The 21593-nt window shown below is 40.7% G+C and overlaps 1 protein-coding gene across 3 annotated transcripts in view; it reads left to right on the top strand.

Annotated features, from left to right (window-relative positions):
- Window positions 1–21593, top strand: part of TIAM1 (TIAM Rac1 associated GEF 1) — a 132660-nt gene that overhangs the window by 47387 nt on the left and 63680 nt on the right. For 2 of the 3 annotated variants that reach the window (XM_065876070.1, XM_065876069.1), the window contains exons 7-10: window positions 1821–1895; window positions 4370–4540; window positions 10522–10626; window positions 15987–16068. In XM_065876070.1, the coding sequence (XP_065732142.1) occupies window positions 1821–1895; window positions 4370–4540; window positions 10522–10626; window positions 15987–16068 (433 nt within the window). The remainder of the gene's footprint in view (window positions 1–1820; window positions 1896–4369; window positions 4541–10521; window positions 10627–15986; window positions 16069–21593) is intronic. The other variant, XM_065876071.1, reaches the window with a different exon arrangement.

The raw sequence follows: 21593 nt of genomic DNA, 5'->3' as shown, positions 1-21593 counted from the left end.
GACCTGCCTCAGTGCATCCTGAGTGGCACCACCTAGGGTGCTGCATCACTGGGCCTCTGTTAACCAAATGCTCTGGCCTCATTACTTGGACTTTTTTACTAGCTAAGTCCACTTTCCTGCGGGAGTTACTTCTGGGAAACTCTCCATTGTCATTGTCATCCGCCTTCTTTGGCTTTGAAAAACAAGTGGCTCCAGAGCTGCTTCAGATTTTAAGAACTGGAAGAACATAGGTATTTGTCTTTCAGGAGAAGGAGGATGTCCAACCCGTGAGCCGTAGAGGCACTGAGCATTTTGAGGTCATGACTGGGATTGCCAATTTGACCTATTCACTCTGAGCCCGTAGGCAAAGTGAGAATTCCATTGACTGACTCAATAAAAAAAATCTCATTATTTATTCGACCAGTTCAGCCATTAGTTTACTTAAGAACTGACATTTAAAAAATAAATTAATCGTGAAAGCTGATGTATCACGTCCTTAGCTGACCACCACACTCATTGTTTCCACCTGGAGTGTCTGGACCCTTGGTGGACCTTGCAGGGGACCAGATGAGCAGATGGGAAGAGGCTGAGCATTCCTGCAGTTTGTTCTCTGGTCTTTGGGGAGAGTAGAGCATCATCAAGTTTGCCACCTGGGGTTTTGCTTCTGTGTAAATCCGAAGAAGAAACTGTTGGGAGGAAAGTCAATATTTCTTCGGAAAAACCGCACGAGACTTGATGGCTCTTGATCAAACCTGCAAAAGGGTGGCATTAACAATCAGCATTTCCCCCCTTGTTTCAGGAGGTGGTGATGTCATTTTGTGTGCATCGTTCGGCATTGCAGGTGACTCAGACGGACACTGTAAATATACGTCAGGGTTCGCAGCTGGAAGTTTGGGTCGTATTTCTTTTCTATTGAAAGCCTTAGTTCACTTGCGTGCTTCTACCTTATGGGTGCCCACTTATGTTACAGTCCATTGCTGCTGAAACATATGCCTGAATTTAAATGAATCCAAGAGAATGTTTTAACTTTTTCTTTTAATCAAAGGACCATGTAATGTCTTACAAACAATTCTTGTTATTCTCTCTTCCAGTAAGAGTTTAAAAAAACCTCTTACTTAGCCGTAAGTATACCAATAGAAAGTTACTTGTTAATTTAGTACTTTGAAATGGATAAAAATTGTATGTTTCTATATATCTCATTTGCATTGGAGCAAAGACTTTTTCTTAACCATGTATATTATACCGACCGTACACAGTCGGTTGAGAGCAAACATATGAAATTTTCCCATGTGTTTAGGTTTTGACTACCTAGTGGCATTGGTACCCTGATGTGATTTTAGTCATATCTTTAAGTTAGCAGGATTCATTAAATTTCAAAGGATAGACAAGTTTCTATTTTTTAAATAAGAAACTTTTCCTTGGTGTATGGTAATATAATTATAAACATATGTTCTCAGGTTCTGAGGTAAAAAGTAAACTAATTATTATTGATAAATTTCTGGTTAGGGCTGTGATGCTGTAGCTGAAATTCTTCACTGTGAATGAAGCTGGTTCATTGCATTTGCAGGTTTATTTTCTTTAAATTTAGATGAATTATCCATATCTAAAGCCAATTTAAAAAAATTGTCCAAGACGTGGGAAGTGATCTGTTATAATGGAGGGATGTTTTTCATGGTCTTTTAGCTAGTAAATTATTTTACCTACTTCAGGATTTGATGTAAGAGTATCTGAAACTTCTGTAATGTTTTCTAATAGTCAGGCCTGTTTTCCATCCCCCTTCTCATGCTTCATTTGCCCTTTTGCCCAAATTTCTCTTTAAGATGATACTTTTGTGTACGCAGGTGTTCGGTGAGGGAACTGAGGCTGTAAAGAAATCTTTAGAGGGAATATTTGATGACACTGTTCCAGATGGCAAGGTAAAAACAAACACATGTTCCTTTTCTAAAAGTACCACAAATACATCAACATTACACAATGCAGTGGTTTCTTGGGATCCTAAGATTAAGTATACTCAGTATTAAAAACTGAAATGGTCGGTCCTTTAAAATTATGTAACAGGTCGAGAAGAGATGGAAAACTTGATAACAGTAAGAATATTCTCCTACTGACGTAACATTTTCAATAGCTATCATTTGAATGTTGAAGTTTCCATGTCGAATATAAAAAAATTGTGGGGTACTGGGTAGCAGAGTATTTTATGCCATTGTTAATTCTTCTCATATACAACTTTCTTCTTAAGAGGTGAGTTCTTACTGCCCTCCCTCTCTACCCACACATGCTGCTTTTTTCCTTCAATTAATTTCAAAGAACTGTTCTGACAGTTCGTTCTTTAAAAACAAAATGCACTTGCCTCCCAAGACAAGCATTTGATTAAAGATCCCCAGACTTGATTCAACCTTGTGCTCAGATTTAAAAGGGTCTTTCAAACTGCTCTGATTGAAAGCCCATAAAGAATATTGATTTTTTTTTTTCTAGGCCACTTTTTTTCAGCCTCTAAATAAATGGACATTCCTCGTTTTAAAGCCCCTAATGATGATACAAGCGGCCTCTTGGCTGGGGGCAGTGGGGGGATTCTGGTGTTGATAATGGGACCTTGGTATGATCCTCTGGTTCTTGGACTCAGAATCAATATGACAGAGTTCAGCTCTCGGTTGCCATGCAGCCAAGCAATGGCTTGCCCCTCGTTCTAGATGGAGCTGAGCCTCCAAAAGCAGAGTGTAGTAGGGGAGTTCTGGCTGTTGGGGGGAGGGGGGATAAGAGTGGCCGTGGACACGCCTTTCCTCCCTTGGATACCTAAACTACTCCTGGATTATGTCATCGTGGATATAAAGGCTGCTGTCCTTGGAAATACCCATCCGTAGCACTCTCTCTGAGCATCTGTCTGTTTCTGATGAAATTAAATTGCTGTTCTTATATGCAGTCCAGGCATAGATGTTTTTGATGTTCATGCAGTCATTTCTGAAGTTAGCTAACTCATCTTGCATACCATTATTAGTGCACTTTTAATTTTCCCCAGGCACACAGATCCTGGAAGCTGCAGAAGTTGTTCCAATAGATTTCTGTGTCGCTTTTTTGTTTTTCCAAGATACCCCTTTATCCTCCTCCTTGGCTGGAATGCCTTGTTCTCAAAGAGAAGGTTAGATGCAAAACTTGGGCTGATGTAGTGCCAAGGGCAGTTACTTTAGGTGGCATGTAAGGACGGAATGGGAAGATTCCGATGATAGTTAATGGGATTTGGGCAAGTTGATTGCGTTCTGACAATTCCTTCCCCGGGGTTCAGTTTATCTATGAAAGCCACACCATTCAAAGGCAGAGCTGAAATTGTCTTCTCAATTGAATTTAGTTTAGTAGCCTTTACAAAAAGGTTTTCCCCATTCTGGGATCTGTTCTTTTTACATATGGAAGTTGTTATGTTACTACTTCTCAGCCTTCGTTTGGAAGCTTGTTTCTTCTTATAATTTGCTGGTAATGCCAAATGTTCAGTAATCTGTAGATATGTATTTACCAATCCGTGGCCTGGATGTAAACCACATATTGAGCACCAGTATTATTTTTCCATTGCTAGAATCTAATGGAATGATTTCTCTGCTTATTTCAGAGAGATTAGGCTCCTAATATTTCATCAATCTATGGAGTGTTTTTAGCTTTAGCTGTTTAGCTGACTTAGATATAACCCAGCTGCTGAAGGGTATACATAGGACACGGCTCCTCCCACCCTTAGAAACTTGGTGCTACTCCCTGATGTAGAGGATGGAGTGATGGCAACAGCCTAAGAAGGCCAGAAAGCTCGTCTTTGAAGTTCTCTAAGCCTCATCTGGGAAATGAGGCTGTCTCTCTCCCAGAGTCACATCAGATGTCGAATGTGAGCACACAAACGATGCTGCCGGTCAGTAGGTAATGCTAGAACGTCATCTTTTCTTTAAAAAGTTCTTTGCAGCCTCGTGGTTGCCTTTGAAACATATAGCTCACATGGTAGATGGGCTTTGCTGGAGGAATCACAGCTCTAAATTTAAATGGGTTTGTGGAAGAAATCATGGCAATGAAGCCGAACCTAATGGATAGCCCATTTCTTTCTTTCTTTTTTTTTTTTTTTTTTTCCATTTCTTTCTTTCTTCCAATTTTGAAACCCACTCAATCATGCAATGCCCACCCGTGGATGCCGTGGATCAAGTGCAAGGTCTGTCTCTCTTCTGAGACATCTTTCCTACCTCCAGGAAGCTCCTTTCTCTATAATTTCTTCTTTTCTCGGGGGAGCTCTCTGTCCTTCACCACTGCCACCACTTCTGCCCTGGGCCCTTTTCATTGGAGTGGATAATTCCTGTGTGCCATCTGGGGATCTAGATCTTGAGAGACTAACTTGCTGCTCTGCTAACTTTGTTTCTTATCGTAGAGGGAGAAAGAAATGGTCTTACCCAGCGTCCACCAGCACAACCCTGACTGTGACATTTGGGTCCACGAGTATTTCACTCCGTCCTGGTTCTGTCTGCCAAATAATAAGCCAGTTCTGACAGCCGTCCGGCCAGGGGACACGGCCCGGGACACCCTGGAGCTGATCTGCAAGGTATGAGGTTACTTGGGGTTGCTTTCTTGAGAAGAACAGAATGCAGTGGAGGAATCCATGAACACTCAGAAGCGTGTGGCAGGGGAGGGGACTTTCAAGAACATCTCCATTTCATTTCAGAGCAGCTTTGGATTTCTTTGTGATAATATGCATAATAAACGGAAGTGAATTCTTCAGCGCTGGGAGGAGAGGGATTCTTTTAAGGAGCCTCTTTCAACATGTGTACTTGATAGATTTGTGATAAGCATCTTACATGCTCATTGCACAAGTGTTAGAGAATTCAGGTAAAGGACAAAGCAGAAAATTAAGGCACCCTTACTTTACAATTCAGAGATCACCTCAGTGAACACTTTGGCATCACGTTATGTGCACTATTTGTAACCTGCTCTTTTGACAGTAACTCATACACGGGCATCTTTAGGGTAGGGAAAAACTGAAGTAATAAATATAAATTTGACCTCCATGATGAGAAATTCCTCTTCCTAGGAACACACAATTAGCCTCTTTTGTTTTTTAGAGACAAATGATTGAGCTCACTTCCTTTGTTTTTACCTTACGCTGTAGAAACTTCTTGATCTTTTCCAAGGTAATCCCTGTTTCTTTTTTTTTTTTTTTCCTCCCTGAAGGACAGCTGGATGAATTGGATTGCCTTGAGTGAGGGAAGGGAAAGAGGAAAGAAAGGAGCTTTCCTAACATGCCTGCTTTTCTTTTACATAATTAATAGCATTAATAGTCTTATTTAGTAGTCATATCAAGTCTGGGCAAGAACGATACGTCCCCATTGAACAGATGGAGAAGACGAGGCTCAGAGAGCCTTAGTTCCTTGCCTGAGTTCGCATCACAGTCATAATCACTTGCAAAGGAGGTTTTGAATCCATATCTGGCTGCTCCAAACTTAGATGTATCCCTTTGTGCCAAGTGGATGGTCACAAGAAGTGTCAGGAGTCAGGAAGGATGGTCCGTAAGGGGTGGAAGAATCTAGAATATATTCTTAGGAGAGTGAAATGGTCTTCTCTGAGGCCCCTAAAGGGAAAGGGGAAACCTTTTCTGTCATCATTCAACACAGTGGTTTATAAATGTGGAATAACTTTCACTACCTCAGTTCTATAATTCTGCAATCAGCAATTTTTGTACTTAAAAAAATAAATCACTAGGGCTTTGATAAAGGAAAAATATGGCTTCATATGAAGGAGAAATGGAACACTCTGGCTCAGATAAGCCTGTTGGATCGTCTTCTGTGGAGGAAAAGTAGAAGGACCATTTGTTTCAGGACAAAGCTACAATCAGCTCCCACATGGGTGTTAAAAATAAATGATGCACTCTTGCATGCTTTGACTCCTTCAAGTACGCGAATTCTAGCTTTTTAAAGATAATGGTATTTCTGTTCACATTTTTCATTTTAATTACTTAACAAAATTGGTCTATTGAGGATTTCTGCATTCCTTTATTTATAGATTAGCACGATTCTTTAGAGACCCATTAATATTCTGCAGAGCTGTGGGAATTATTCTCAGAACTGCAGCTGAAGGTGTCAGAAGTAGGACTCTGGGCTTTTTGTATAAGCCAAACTCTGGAGGGTCCTTCCAAGGAGTTGCATTGCTTTGGAGCCTGCTGTGTACATTGGCTTTAGACTCCATCAGATATCAGAGGGTAGGTCAGAGTTTAGCCATAAACATTGATTGGTGGAAAATTGAATAGTGAGTGGGGAAAATAGTGATTTTTAGGTACTTCTCAAGCTTTTGCTTTGATAGAAACTGAGGGAATCAGGGAGGAATAATACTGTCGTGGCAACTTAGAGACCATCTTTAGATAATGAGTTAGACCAGTTCCCCTATAAAGGGTTTATTTCTGTCACTTGACAGGGTTTTTAATGGCATCATTACGACACACATGCCTTTCTCTAACAAGAGAAGGTCATCCCACTCAGTTTTTCCTGAATCCTCAGGTTTTTTCCCCCCAAAACATAGAAAAAAATAAGGTGTGGAACAAGCTTACATCTCTTGAGTTTAAAAACAGAAAAATTTTGTGTGCACTTTAAGAAACTGATGGTCTCCAGAAAAGCACCTGTGTAGGATAAATTATATAGTGTGCTTGGAGCCAGGTACCTTCTAAAGCTTGCTGCTTCCTCGGAAAACACTTTATTGTAATGAGTGGAGCCGATTTTATTCTTCAGAGGGAAAGAGATAATGGGGAAAACAGTGCCACATGTTATTAATGATCTGATTAATGTTGAGTGATTTCTCTTTTCTCTTGGAGGAGGGACTGAAAACAACGGTGATTGTCGGAATGTCTGTCTTTTATTTCTTTATTGTCGTTCTCAACTTTGGTGGTGGGTGCTTTCTCTAATATTTAATAATCAATCTTTTTCTTCTGTCTCTTGCATTCAGCCATTCTCTTTCCTATTCTGTCTGATCCACATCATTTCACATCAGTTTGTCATCTGCCATCCGAGCACCAGTCAAGTTCTGGTACAGTAACTGTTTCAAGATCTACATTTCATGTGCAATTCATGTTGTGAGTGTTATGAAAGGAATGTTGCTAAATATAGCAGGTAACCGTGTTAGCCTATGGGTTGTGGACATGTTCTGATCATTGCGATTACTAAAATAATTGCAAAGAAATTCATTTATTCATACTTGTTATTATTCACGTGTGACCGTTGGCATTTATTTCATGGCTTCACTCTGTAGACCTGTGGCTTTGGATATTCTAATAACCATGGACATTAAAAACAATAAAAATCACCTCGAAGGGGAGGATATGTCTCTTTGGAAATTCTGCAGTAGCACTTTGTGTGTGTGTGTGTGTGTGTGTGTGTGTGCGCGCGTGCACGCGTGGATCTCTGGATGTCCTCACTGCGTGCGTTTATGTTTCCTGAAGAAGTTTGATTGAAATGGAAGAATATGAGGAGAAATGGAAGAACAAAACATTGGTGGATTTCAAGATCGTGTTATTCTCTGTTTTAATGGACTCAAACTATTTGTTGAAAAGACCTACATTATGTTTTGTTGTTTCATCCTTTGAAAGAGTCATAGGAAGATGAAAAATTTGAAAAACATGCCAACTAAACAAACAATATTTGTCTTATGGTATGATTTGGGACTGCATTGTCTCAAAATGAATCAAATGCTTTCTACGTACCTTAAGTAAATGAACATTGGCAAACAAATTTGGACCATTTGTTTTCCCAGCTGAATTTCTCTTACGTTGTAACTGAACATTTTACAAGTGTAAAGCAGGCCAAATCGTTAGAATTACTATCTTAAAATATTCATTAACATTTGGAATTTTTCTTGCACATAGATGTATTGTGAACATGGTGAGTTGTTCAACCCGCCTTGATACTGACTTGTAAATCTTGGAGGAGCGTGAAATTCTTGAGAGTTCTGATGATCTGATTTAGTTAATTCATTACGATTTTCCCTTTATGTTAGACCAGCCATGACTAATGGGGGCTCATAATTGAGAAACATTTACCAAAATGATAAGACACATGGGTATGTTGATCCAAAGTCCCATTTTTAAGGTAACTATTTACTGACCGAACCACGGGCTCTTGGGTTACAAATAAGATCATTATAATTGTTATGTCTGTTACATGTGCTCATTTTTATTTTGCGAAGTTATCAAGACATTATTGTAACTTAAGGAAGTTCGAAAAATACGGTGGTGGAGGGGAAGACGGCCAGAGCCACCCTTATTCCTGTTGCTCTGTTCTCTTTGCTTTGTTAAACACTTCAAGGTGTCGGCCGTTATTTGGCGTTCTCTGGGCATCTGTATAAATGTTTTCAGCGTGGTAGCATTTAAGGGATGATGTCTCCATCAGGACCACCTTAAGACGTTTGGTGCCTGCCAGTGGCACCAAACATCTCTCTTTCACACTGAGGTTTCGGGAGCCCGAAGCTTCTTAGGTGAGGTGGCTATTTTGGTCTGGTTTCCAGAAGACTGTCTAAGTGGCAGCCCCACTGGGAGTGTCTACAAAGTGTTGATTAATGATGACGATAAAGTTTCCAGGTGGATTTGTTCCTGTTGACCAAGACGCCATGAAGTTTCATTTCTCTTTCCCTCCCACCTCAGTTGGAAACAGATGGTGAACCAAAATATTTTGCTTCTAATTAAAGATTTCAGTGGGGATCTAGGTCAGTGGGAAGCATTTGCAGCTTTTATCTCTGTGAGGGAAACTTTTCTTGCTTATCGTAGCACCCTAAGTATTATTAATTTGTTGTTTGTCTCAGCGGCTCTTTGACAAGCAGTAAGTAGCACACTTTGAAACTTCCCTGCTTTTGCTTCCCTGGCTTACCCATCCACCCTGGTTATTTGACATCAGTGATCTGGGTCTGGCAGACACTGAGCGTTTGATTTTCAGTACCGACAGCGAGAACCCGAAAGCCGGGTGCAAGGAAGGTGCTGCCTCAATGGTGCCTGTGTTCGGACGGTGGGCTTCAGACTATCACGTTACTCAGAAAAGGATACACGTTGGAGGTTCCCGAGAGTCACTCTAGAAAACTTCTTTATCATTCTGCTAGGCGTTTAGAACAAACTCACTTCTACTTTCCATAACCGTGCTTTTCTCTAGTGCAGGATCCCTGTCTTGCATGTGTGTTTAATTACGAGGCAAAGTCATCACTGTCGCCACCTCCCATGTTCTGCAGGCCCCTTCCCATACTCCTGAAGACTGCTTCATGCAGTATCTGGCACACTTCAGAATTTGTGAGGTGTAATTGAATGACTATTATTGGAATAATTATTAGAATGTTCTTAGCTTGGCTTTAAAATTTGGGGCCGGGTGGGAAGAAGGTAAACAGAAAGAGCACTAAACCAGTGAAAAATTAACTTCACTTATTTCGAAATGATTCTCATCAGTTGAGCTTTTGGTGTGAAGAGATTTTATATTGATGAAACATTTCAAATTTACGAAGAGTAGGCAATAATGTAATAAACTTCTGTGTCACCATCACCAAGGTTCTATAATATCAAATTATGTTTCTCCATTTACTAACTCACTCCCACTCCCTACTCTGAATGATTTTGGAAGCAGATTCCAGACATCATATCTTTACTAGTACTTCAGGATAAATCTCTAAAAGATAAGTCTTTAAAAAAAGACTTGATGGAAACATTTTCTCTCTAGCAATACATTTTCATGTAACTTGCATGTAACTTTTGAAGAGCATTTTTTTTTTTCCTCTGCATCTTCTTGAATGTGAATTGAGGATGTTAGTTATAAAACCATGTTTCCACTGTTGCCTTTTCCACAAAGTTAATTCACGAATGACTTTCTAGATAGAAAAATATCATTTGACCCATCCTGACCAGTGGAGAAGGCCTGGAAGTTTCAATCCTTAACTGCTTCAGAATTGTTTTCTTTGGGCAAGTCATTCATTGTGTTTCCAAAGTTGGACACATGCCTGTCTTCGCTGCCCCCGGAGGGAGTCTCACTCGGGGTGTATATAAATAAGACTGAAATCCAAATGCCTTGTCTATACACCAGCTCACTTGCAAATGAACTGTGAACAACTGTCCCAGTGTCCCCATGTGGTTAAAAAAATAAGTTTGCCTGGGCACAGCTTTCTTCTGTCACTGTAAATCCTTCCTTGCCTTTCTTGTCACTTTTCTTCTCCAATCACCTTTGTATGTTGGAAATTATGTTTAAAGGCCTTTTGGGTCTGATAGGTTTTCTTGCAAACCCAGCGTTAAAGAGCATAATGGATGAGATAAGCAGAAGTGAAGATGTGACTTTTTTGTTTCCATTGATCATAAGATACCCGTGGGATATTATTAGTATATTCAATGAAAATTAAAGTTTGGTTTTGGGTGTAAACCTTTTAAGAAGTATAGAAATTTTACACCTCCCTTCAGTAGCAAATCATCATTATTCTCAGGAATAGATGACAATACATCAGTGGAAAACTAATTATGTCTATTTACTATTGAAAAGACATTTTCTCTTCTCCTCTTTTTTTTTTTTGTTTTGGTCCCAGGCACATAGACTGGATCATTCTGCTCATTACCTGCGCCTGAAATTTCTAATAGAAAACAAAATGCAACACTACGTGCCAAAGCCCGAGGAGGACATTTATGAGCTGGTAATGTTTATGTCTGTTGTCCAAGTACATTCTGTAGGAGATTATTTTTAAATTATAAGTGTGCTTATGCTAATTGTGGTTGGTGGAGTGGAACAGATTCTAAAATAAATGAGCCTCATTCAGCGCTCTTAAGTTTGTGGAGATGGCCTTACATATCACAATATTTTTGCAGAGTGAAAATGCCACCTTAGTTTATGCAGGGAACGATGCTGTGCTATCATGAAAAATTGAAATCCAGAACTGACTCTCAGATAGAATTTTAGTTATTATGCCTAGCTTTCCTTGTAGCTTTGACAGTCTTATGTTTTAAATGGGTGACTCAAAGGTGAGCTGGCTGTTGTCAGATAAAAAGTACTAACTCCAATTTTGTATGACTTCTCCCTGCATGTTGAAATTGATGGGTCAAATCCTGTTGGGTGAAAAAGCTGCCGTCTAATTATGTGTCCTGGCCTTTTGGAATTGTATTTATTTTATAGATTCTTGGGCACACTTATGTGGGTTTGGGTTTCATTATGGGACTTGGGTTCTGAACTGTATCTGGATTTTTATATTGACTCTGTTGCTTACTAATTATGTGGTCTTGGCAAAAAAAAAAAAAATGAGGTGATAATACTTTCTAGGATTTCGCAAAGATTAGAGATAACGGTTCACATAGTAGATGCTCAATAAATGGTTGTCATGGTAACATGGCAAAATAATGACAAGTTCCTTTTTTGTTAGCCAAAGGGTGCTTTTTTCAGTTCCAGGAAAGAAACATTTTGGGAGCAAGGCCCCCTCTCTTGGAGTTTGTTCTTCTTTCTCTGCACTTAGTCATTCCTCTGGGGGCCACCGAGCTTCTTGCCATGGATCTGTGAACGATAACAGTATGACTTCAGACAGGCTTTCACCACAGAAAACAGAACTGAAAATTGAAACCCGAATAGTCTCTTTTTGAAAAGGGGAAGCATGATTTAAAATTTAGTATATTTAGTAGGGAATTTTGTTTCTAATCAATTTTTTTTGAGGTTTACTTTCTCTGCAATAAAGCATCAATTTTGAGCACACAATTTCATGAGTTTTGGCAAATGTATACAGACAGTTGTGTTTCCAGCATTACAGTCATAATTTAGAACTGCGGTCCCCAAACGTTTTGGCACCAGGGACAACTGTTTCGTGGAAGACAGTTTTTCCACAGACCGGGGGGCGGGGGATGGTTTTGGGGTGATTCAAGCGCATTCCTTTTATTGTGCATTTTATTATTATTACATTGTAGTGTAGAATGAAATAATTATACAACTCACCATAATGCAGCATCAGTGGGAGCCCTGAGCTTGTTTTCCTGCAACTAGATGGTCCCATCTGGGGGTGATGGGAGACAGTGACACCTGAAGTGTGTTGCTTATGTCTAGTCTACTCCATAAGATGCAGCTTGATTGTCACTCACTGATAGGGTGTTTTTTTTTTTTTTTTTGCGGTACACGGGCCTCTCACTGTTGTGGCCTCTCCCGTTGCGGAGCACAGGCTCCAGACGCGCAGGCTCAGCGGCCATGGCTCACGGGCCCAGCCGCTCTGCGGCATGTGGGATCCTCACGGACCGGGGCACGAACCCGTGTCCCCTGCATCGGCAGGCGGACTCTCAACCACTGCGCCACCAGGGAAGCCCCTCCATTTTATTTTTGATGGACTAGGGAAGCTCACAAATGTTTGAAGTCCTGTCCTGAAAAATGACTCCTTCATAGATGACTGTCCCAAAACATTTTATTCTCTGCTACTGTTTTGTCAAGTATTCTTGAGTAGTAAAGTCAATAGTTATTAGCGAAAGTGTGTACTACATTTTAAAGATCTTTTTGGAGGGTCTAGTGCATTTATTTGGTGGGGCTGGGGTTTCTTTTGCTTATGAAAGACCATGAATAGTTAGTTTTCTACTTATCTGCTTTGCTAATATAAGTAATACCCGTTTGGCTACTTTTTCATGATCAGTTGGTTATTGGGTCCAATCTGTAGAATGATAATGAATATGGAGGCACTGGGTTTTTTGAAAACCCATATTAAATATGTTTTTCTTAAAGTGACAGGTGGGAATAAAGAGTTTGCAGAAACACTGACTGATTGATTCATTCATTCATCCCACAAATATTTATTTAGTGTTTATTGTGTTCCTGGCACCATGCTAGCTGTTCTAGGCACTGAGATACACAGAAAAATCTCTACTCTTCATGGAAAATACATTCAAGTTTGTGGATACAGATATAAAAACATGTAAATATTTTTAACAAAGACAAGTAAATGTGTAATATTTCCCGGGATGTTAAGAGTGGGGAAGGAAAAAGTTAGGACAAACAGATAGAGAAAGATAGGCATCTAAAAGCGATCGCGCTGCTCCTTTAGGTGTGATGTTTGAACAGCGTGGTGAGTGAGGTGAGAAGGTGAGTCATAGAGGTATTTTGGAGGAAAGTGTTCTAGGCTCAGGAGACAAAGCTGGGTAAGGCCTGGCAAGGGGAGGGGGGTGATAGTAGAGGTAGTTTACTCATGTTTGAGGAGGATCAGTGAGGAGGGTAAGTGAGGGAGTGGTGGGGAGAGGGAAGGTGGGGTGGGGAGGGGTTTGGATGCACAAGGAGGGAGGATGCAGAAGAGTGACCAGGAGGGCTTGTAGGGCCCAGGTGAGAAGGGAAATCCCCAGAGAGGAAGGGCATTATTTGACTCCTGTCTTAATAGGCTTGCTGTGGCTACTGTGTGGCCTATGAACCTTAGGGCCTTAGGGAAAGAGCTGGGAGAGCAGGCAGGAGGCTAGTGAGCTGTCGTTCAGGCCATGGGTGATGGTCGCTTGGACCAGGCACGCCAAGGAGACCTGGTAGGAAATGAATGTGATTTCGTGATAATTCAAGTGCCAGGGTAATCAGATTGTTTCTTAACGTCTGATGGTGTTTAATCTGCTTTTTGAAAAGAGGGAAAACATGCAGCATCACTGATTTCATAAAAATAAAGGGGGGCTTCCCTGGTGGCGCAGTGGTTAAGAATACACCTGCCAATGCAGGGGACACGGGTTCAAGCCCTGGTCCGGGAAAGATCCCACATGCCGCGGAGCAGCTAAGCCCGGGCACCACAACTACTGAGCCTGCGCTCTAGAGCCCGCGAGCCACGACTACTGAGCCCCCCACGCGCCTAGAGCCTGTGCTCTGCAACAGGGGAAGCCACCGCAACGAGAAGCCCGCACACCACAGCAAAGAGTAGCCCCCGCTCGCCGCAACTAGAGAAAGCCTGTGTACAGCAATGAAGACCCAACACAGCCAAAAATAAATAAATAAATTTAATAAGTAAATGGAATGTGTGTGATACTTCTTTGCTAAAGATACATTTAAAACTACGAAATTTCGAAATTTCTGGTTTCAGATATTATGACTGCATCAGAAATATAAAGTGCAGCTCCTTCTTGAAATTTTACAGGTTTTAGAGATTTTTACCAAACCCAATTTTAGTCCAGCCAGCCTAAGGACAGTGGTCAAGGGCCCTGTCTATATTATACTAAGTTATTGTCTGAAACTGGTAAAAAAACACAAAGACTTTCACACCAATTACAAAGAAGAGAGGAAGTAATATTATAAAAGAATAGCAAAAATTATTTACAAAGCTAAATTCCCACGGGATCTATGGACAACCATTTGGAATTTTCCAGAGATGATTAGAACAAGCGGTGATATACTGCCACCTAGGGGGAGAGTTTGGCTCTCAAGGAAATTGAAAAAATAAAACTAAGGTTCAAAATAAGTCGAAGTGAATACATTTCATAACATTTTATTGAGCATTCCATGACATTACAAAATAATCATAAAATTGATTATATTTGGTATGTATAGTTTTGGTGACTGTAATTTTCTGAACTAAAGATCAGTAGATCTAATAGAACTGATTTCTTCTAACTTCAGAATGCATTGGTTTGAAACTTTTTCTGAAGTATAGAAAGAAAACCACATGAAGTTATGCCCTCAACATGAAGTTACACATTTGGAGGAAGTTGCATTAAATTAGGGAGTTCTAGAGGATCTAGGCCGTTGGGTCAATGTTCCCAGCCCCTGCCCCACCCCTTGGCTTTCTAGTAATACAGCAGCCTGTTTTCCAGACTCCTGAATCCTAAACATTCTGCTCACTTATCCCACCTGTCAACTGCCCTAAGAAAGTGAAGAGAAAGAAACCTGCATTTTTTTCATACTTGTCTGAACAAAATTATTTCTGGACAAATGACTGAGATGGGGGCAAGTTTCAATAATCACCGAGACTTCTCTTTAACGCTAAAGGACAGTTTTCTGTTATTGACTTTGGCTCAAAATAGATTTTCGTTTTGAAATTAAATGACAAATTTTAAGTTCTATATGAGCGTTTGACACGTCAATATGTTTTGGAATTTCTATCATAAAGTTTGGAAGTGGCCTTTGGCTTACTTACTGAAGAAGTAAGGTTTGGTACCCTTTACTGTGGTACCCCTGGGTCCCACCAGGAAACAGTCTGGGAGGCATTATAGTGTAATCGGGAGAACTTCAGGGCTGGAGCAAGTGAGACCTGGGTTCAAATCCCAGCTCTGCCCAGGCTGGCCTTTTGACCTTAGGAAAGGTAGCCTTTTTCTCATCATTTGTAAAATGGGGATCACATTTGTCTCAGAGAGAGCATGTGAGGGGCAAGAACACATGGTAAAACCTTCATAAGTTACCGTCCATGATGATGCTAGGTCCAGACATCTAAGCATGAAGTATAACTTAAATTAATTGAAATAAAGTTTCTCTGTGAACTGTTTCTCTTATTTTTTTTTCCATGTTTTCTTGGGTTTCTGAGAGAGGTGATTAATTTATGTACTTCAATTTTTGCAGTAATTTGGTATAATCTAATGGCTAAAAGAGAATACTGTCATTTATATAATCTGTCGTCTGTTTTAATGCTATAATTTTTCTCTGCATATTTGTACTCTTGTGGACTTTTTGAGCCAAAATGGTATATGAACAGAAGAGAATGGAAGCACAGAGATTTCTCCTATTTCTATGGATCCCATATCAAGATCTTTCTCACCTCTTTTTGATGTTAATAATTTTTTCCCCAGTACTGAAGATTTTCGATTACCTTAGCATTATTTTTCAGATGTGTGATAGATAATAGGGTGGGAAAAGACATACAGAGTGATGTCAAGGAATTATTTAGAAACTGGAACTAGAGCTAAATCTGGGAATGTGAGTTATAAGTTTCCACTTTGAGTCTTAATGGGGTCAGTTCAAGAAAGATACTAGGATGTGATGGAAGTTGATTTCAAATTCTGAAAAAATAGATTTACAAATTGATGACTATTTCTAAGTTATTTTTAAGGAAGTCTTAATTAGGCTTCTCTTTGTCATTTTCAGCTGTACAAAGAAATTGAAATTTGTCCAAAAGTCACTCAGAACATCCAGATTGAGAAGTCAGATACAGCCGGTGATAATTATGGTATGTTTCCTTTTCTTTGATCTTTGGTGTTCTTCACTTTAAAACAATTCCTGTGTAAACATGCACTTATTTACAATTCAATAAAATGCCTTTGGGGCCTATTTAAAACAGAGAGCCCATCTGGCTTCTGTGCTCTGCCCAGCAGCCAAAGTAAGGGGAAAAAGATATTTACCCTGGGTATGATGAAGGTTTTAGCTTTACATTTCTTAACTTTAATCATCGGGGTTCGCCCGTCATAGAAAAGAAATGGATCCATTGGGAGGAGATTATTTTATCTTATGATATACCCTAGTAATGAAGAAATGATCCTTTCGCACCTCTATCCCCCAAATATATGTATTATGCTCCTTTCCCTCACAAATGATGTTAAAGGAACTTGTTTTGGTGGGAGTTGGGGTCCCCAAGACCACCTCTGGGTTTTTTGGTTCACTAAGAGGACCCGCTGGACTCAGCTTAATCATGACCACGGTTTATTACAGCAAAACTATACAAAAGAGCATCAGTAAAAGGGAGAGGCACGTGGGGTGAAGAGCGCAGAAACCCGGTACAAGCTTGCAGGGTCCTCCCCAGTCACACAGAAGTCCATAATTCCCCCAGCAACAAGCTGTGACGATGCGTGTGAACTGTTGTCTGGTAGGAAGTTTGTTAGTGACTCAGTGCCCAGGAATTTTATTGAGAGGCTGGTCAGGGAGGCACCCTCTGCCCAGCATAGACCAAAATTCCAGCCTCCCAGGAGGAAAGCAGGTGTTCGGCGCAAACCACATTGTTTGTACAGATTTTAGACACAATGAGCTACATTAGGGTGTTGGGAACCCTCCCAAAATCCAAGTTCCCAGATGCCAGCCAGGATCCAAACTGAGAAGCAGGCCTTTCAGAGAATAGCAGTCAGGCTTGCTATGTTAAGGCTTTCCTGTTGTCTACCTTCTGGTGTAGTTAAGTATGTAATCCTTTCCATAGATTTAAGACTAGTCGTTTTAGCATTACACTTTATGACTTGGATAGTAGTGAAGTTGGTGCTCGAGTGAAATACATAGGGAAACCCATATGCTATATCAGGGCTAGATCAGTCAGGAGGGCGAGGTTAGCTGAGACAATGACAGTCACCAAAGCCCAGCGGCTCCAAACAGTGAAATTCTTTCTCCTGTTCACCATGCATCCTCTGTGGGTTGGCTGGGACCCTTTCTGTATGTTATCCTCCCTCTAGGACCCAGGCCTGCGGCACCTGCCACCTGGGACATTGTCTGTCTCTTGGCAAAGGAGAACGAGGGAAGGTGGTGATTTGGGTGCTGGCTCACTCCCAATTCACTTGTCAAAGCACGTGACTGGAGGGGGGGGATGGGTAGGTGGGCAGAAGAGTAGTCCTACTATGTACTGGAAAAGAGGAGAACTAGAAGATCTGGTGGAAAGATATAAAGGTCACTGCATATGCTTGCTTACTGCGTATTTCTCTCTGAATTAACTTATTAGGCTTTTTCACATTTGAAAGCCTTCAAACCCTTTACCGGGCAGCAGCATCTTCAGTATTCCTGCCGAAGCCTCTCCCGCAGGCAGCCAGTCCACCTCTCAGAGCACTCACTGGCGTGCTTTGGCCTAATGAAGAGAACCGAATTTCCAACCCCTGGCCACTTGCGTTACACCCTCACGCTGTTTACTTCTTGACCTTAAAACTAAAGACAGCATTAAAGCCAGAGGACGTTTTTGACGGCAAGGGATACATGTGTCTGAAGGCTTCTTATGCAGCAGAAGCATGACCTCAGTAATTAAAGCAGTAATTGGTAGCAGTGCTACAAATAAGCATCTGGGTCCTCCAAACTGAATTTTACCATATCCCTTACTCTTTTGTCTTTGGTTTAGTTACTTTCTCTTGCGTAAGGGGAAAATGTAGCAAGAAGCAAGAGAGGGCTGAATTTCACAGCTCTTGGAGTCAAATGCCAAGGTGGACTGGTTTTGGGGACTTCCCTGGCAGTCTAGTGGTTAAGACTGCGCTTCCACTGCAGGGGGCGTGGGTTCCATCCCTGGTTGGGGAACTAAGGTCCCGTGTGCCATGCAGCGCAGCCAAAGAAAAAAAGAAGATGGTTTGGTTTGGTTTGGGGACTCAGAAATAGAAACTGGGCATAGAACCGCTATATTTTTTATACTTTTTTAAATTAAAGTGGCTGAAGTACTCACAGAACCTGTTTAGATTTCCATGCTGAAGCTGTTACAGGGCATCAGACATCAACCCAGAGGGTACTGTTGGCCGTGCTTCTCACATGACCTGACATAAAGAAGCAGGGGTTTGGGGGTTTTGTTTGCATTTCTGATCTGTCATGGAGCACCCCTGCTTTTGTAAACTACAAAATCCCTTGCTTAGCGGTTGTGGCGGTGTCAGACGATGAGGTTCGCAGTGCTTAGTCTTGCTTTCTGTCCTTACATCGCTGTCAGTTACAGCCTATCTGTAGTGGTTCCTGGACTTCACCTTGGAAGGCCACCATGCATGGCTAATAACCTTAGGTAAAATCCTTTATTCTCAGTGCCCAGTTCGATGTTGGCAGAAGGCGTTCTCACAAGTAGCTAAAAGAGTCCCCGAGTCCTAAGAAGACCTGGTTGTCTCTGACCTGAGAATCTACCAAGGATTCTAAATTCAGCCCACCTCTCTCTGACATTAGCACCTAAGTGCAGCTTCCCGCTATACATCAATTTCAGTATATGTAAGTTACTAGCACACATCAGCACACATACAAGATCTAACTCTAAACCAGATGCTGCTTTCTATTGTAGAGCGCTTTAGGGAGGAAATCATGACTTAATAATTCCACTGACTAAACAAGTGGAAAGATTTAACACTTGCCTAATTTCTCTCTCTTGCCCCTCCCTCTACCTCAGCCCTCAGGACTCTCTCAGACTTGTTGTTGAAGTTAGTTCAAATAGTTTTGTAATAGACTAAGCATGATCCCCTAGGCCGCCTTGAAGTGGATGAATGCATCATTTCAGCAACTGAGTATTCCTTCTTCTCTGGGGACTGCTTAGACTATTAGACTTTTGGTCTTGTGTCCCCTCTATGTCAGAGGTGTCTGCACTTTTCTCACTTTCTCTCTTTCACTGTGTCCTGGACTCTGGTTCTGAGTACTTCTATTTTGTTTACTTTGTTGTCCTGAATTTTCTTTGGTCATGAATTTCAGTATGAGGAAACTTCTGGTTATTTAACATATGAGTCTGTCTTCTTCGTTTCTTCACTCAGTTTTAATCACTTCCTTCATTCTCAAGGTCATATGCCATTCACGGTGCCTCCTGGTCTTTGTAATTCTAAGCCTTCTGATGGGTATCGGATATATTGGGTTTATATTGAATAACTCTCTCTGTCTTCTGTTGGCAGTCATTTTGGACCGCATTACATTTGTCTGCTGGGAATTAGATTGTTGCTGTCCTATTTAAAAGAAAAAAATATTCTGACTTGTGCGGCTGACATCAAAAAGTCTACAAATAACAAATTTTGGCAAGGATGTGGAGAAAAGGGAACCTTTTTACACCGTTGGTGGGAATGTAAATCAGTGCAGCCTCTATGGAAAACAGTATAGAGGGTCCTTAAAAAACTAAAAATAGAACTACCATATGATCCAGCAATCCCACTCCTGGATATATATCCGGAAAAAACGAAAACGAATTCAAAAAGATACATGCACCCCAAAGTTCGTAGCAGCACTATTTACAATAGCCTGCACGTGGATTGAGTGGAATATCATTCAGCCAAAGAAAAGAATGGGATATTGCCATTGGTAGCAATGTGGATGTGCCCAGAGAATATTATTTCACAGCTTTAGTGAAATAAGTCAGACAGAGAAAGACGAATACTGTATGATATCACTTACATATGGAATCTAAAAAATAATACAAATGAGTACATATTTGTTACTGTAGGAGATGGTTATAATCCCCACCTTCCCTCCATTGTGCAAATTATTGGCATCTTGAAATGGAGGCTGCTCCTTGGGACTCTTGACATCCTTCGTAGTAAGGAAGGAAGGTAGCACATGAATACCCATCTCCACTGACTTTGGTTTAAGGTGACTTGCGGTAGGCTGTCAACACATCACCTCTCCTGACAATGTGTTCGTTTTATTTTTAATAGAATAAAATTTGAATTAAAAAATTTGGTCTCAGAACTTTATAAAATGGTAGCATTTTAGAAAGGAAATGCCTGGATTTTAATGAATTCTCTTCATCCTCTCCCTGTTGTAGTCCTTGATTCTTATCTATTCTAACAGATAAAAGAAAAAGAAAATCTCCGCTGCGATGCACCTGCGTTAAGGCTAATGTCATTGAAGTGGCTCGTGTCTAAAATTATTTTTATTTCAGTGGGACTTCTTGAAGAGTAATCTGAAAGTTAGAAGTTGCTGTAAGAATGGAATTTAAAATAAGAGAATAAAGTAAAGACTTTGGAAAGTCCTCAGGGGGTGGGCTCGTATAGTTCCCTATCCGAGGGAGTTTCGGTACCCCACTAGTGGGTGACGGCATCTGACAATTTTGCCTACGTGTGGGTATCTATTTCCTGGTCCTGTGAATGATACAAAAAAACATGTGTTCATTATGACATGAACTGAGAAGTCTCAGTGAGTCCCTGGGCCCCAGTCTTTTAATTAATTATTCTATTTTGTCGTTAGTTGCCTGTTTGTTTTTTTAAACCACTGTTTTTCTTCCTTTGCCTAAGCCTTATTTTTCTCCCAGAGCTGAAATCATTTGTGTCATATCTTTACAATTGTATTAATTTCCATTGCCCTTTTAAGATTATCTACCAAAGTATTTTATCCTGAGGGAAAGTCGGTGTTGGTTGTGGACATTCCACTGATTGATCAGAAAGAGTTTTACGTGAGACTGTCCAGAAACAGACGCGACCAAGTCTTGTAGCCACAGGATTGGGAGCACTTAGAACCTCAGGGCCTTGTTCTGCCTTATTTTCCGAAGGATGTAGCAAAACCCAAGATTGATTAACGAATGGGCTTTGAGCTCTGGAAGCCGAGACAGGTATAAGATAATCTTATGATCAGACACTAGGAGAATGTGCAGTCCATCAGTGTCAATATGAAGAAGGATTTCTAAAGTTTGTTGCTACTTCTCCCTGTTTGCAGAACTTTACTACTTAAAGCAGTGTCCACACAGCAATATATATGGATGAACACACAGCGTACGGTTGTTCTGTTGTGACATGTCCTAGGACGTAGATTTGCCGAAAAAAGTCAAGGGGACCCAGATGAGATAAGCTGATTGTTTCTGTTTTGTGCTATGGAGGGAGCTGTGAAAAAAAAAAAGGAAACTATGGCATTTATTAGCAAGCAGGGTAAACCAAAATCATTTTCTTCCGTTTGAGTTGGTAGGTAGGTTGTCTGAAGATAGATGTACCTGGTAATATTAATTTTTACAGTGACTTCTTTTAGAGTGATCTAAACATACATTTTTCTGCTTTGTGAAACTATACGAACAAGGAAAAACTATAACCCCAGGCAATGAACATACCTAGTTCACAGCAGATTCTTCTTATTGTTCGCTCA

Source organism: Phocoena phocoena, chromosome 4, assembly GCF_963924675.1.
Source record: "Phocoena phocoena chromosome 4, mPhoPho1.1, whole genome shotgun sequence".
In the NCBI taxonomy this organism is placed as follows: Eukaryota; Metazoa; Chordata; class Mammalia; order Artiodactyla; family Phocoenidae; genus Phocoena; species Phocoena phocoena.
Note: the sequence above shows the minus strand (reverse complement) of the source record. Positions and strands in the feature narration are given on the sequence as shown.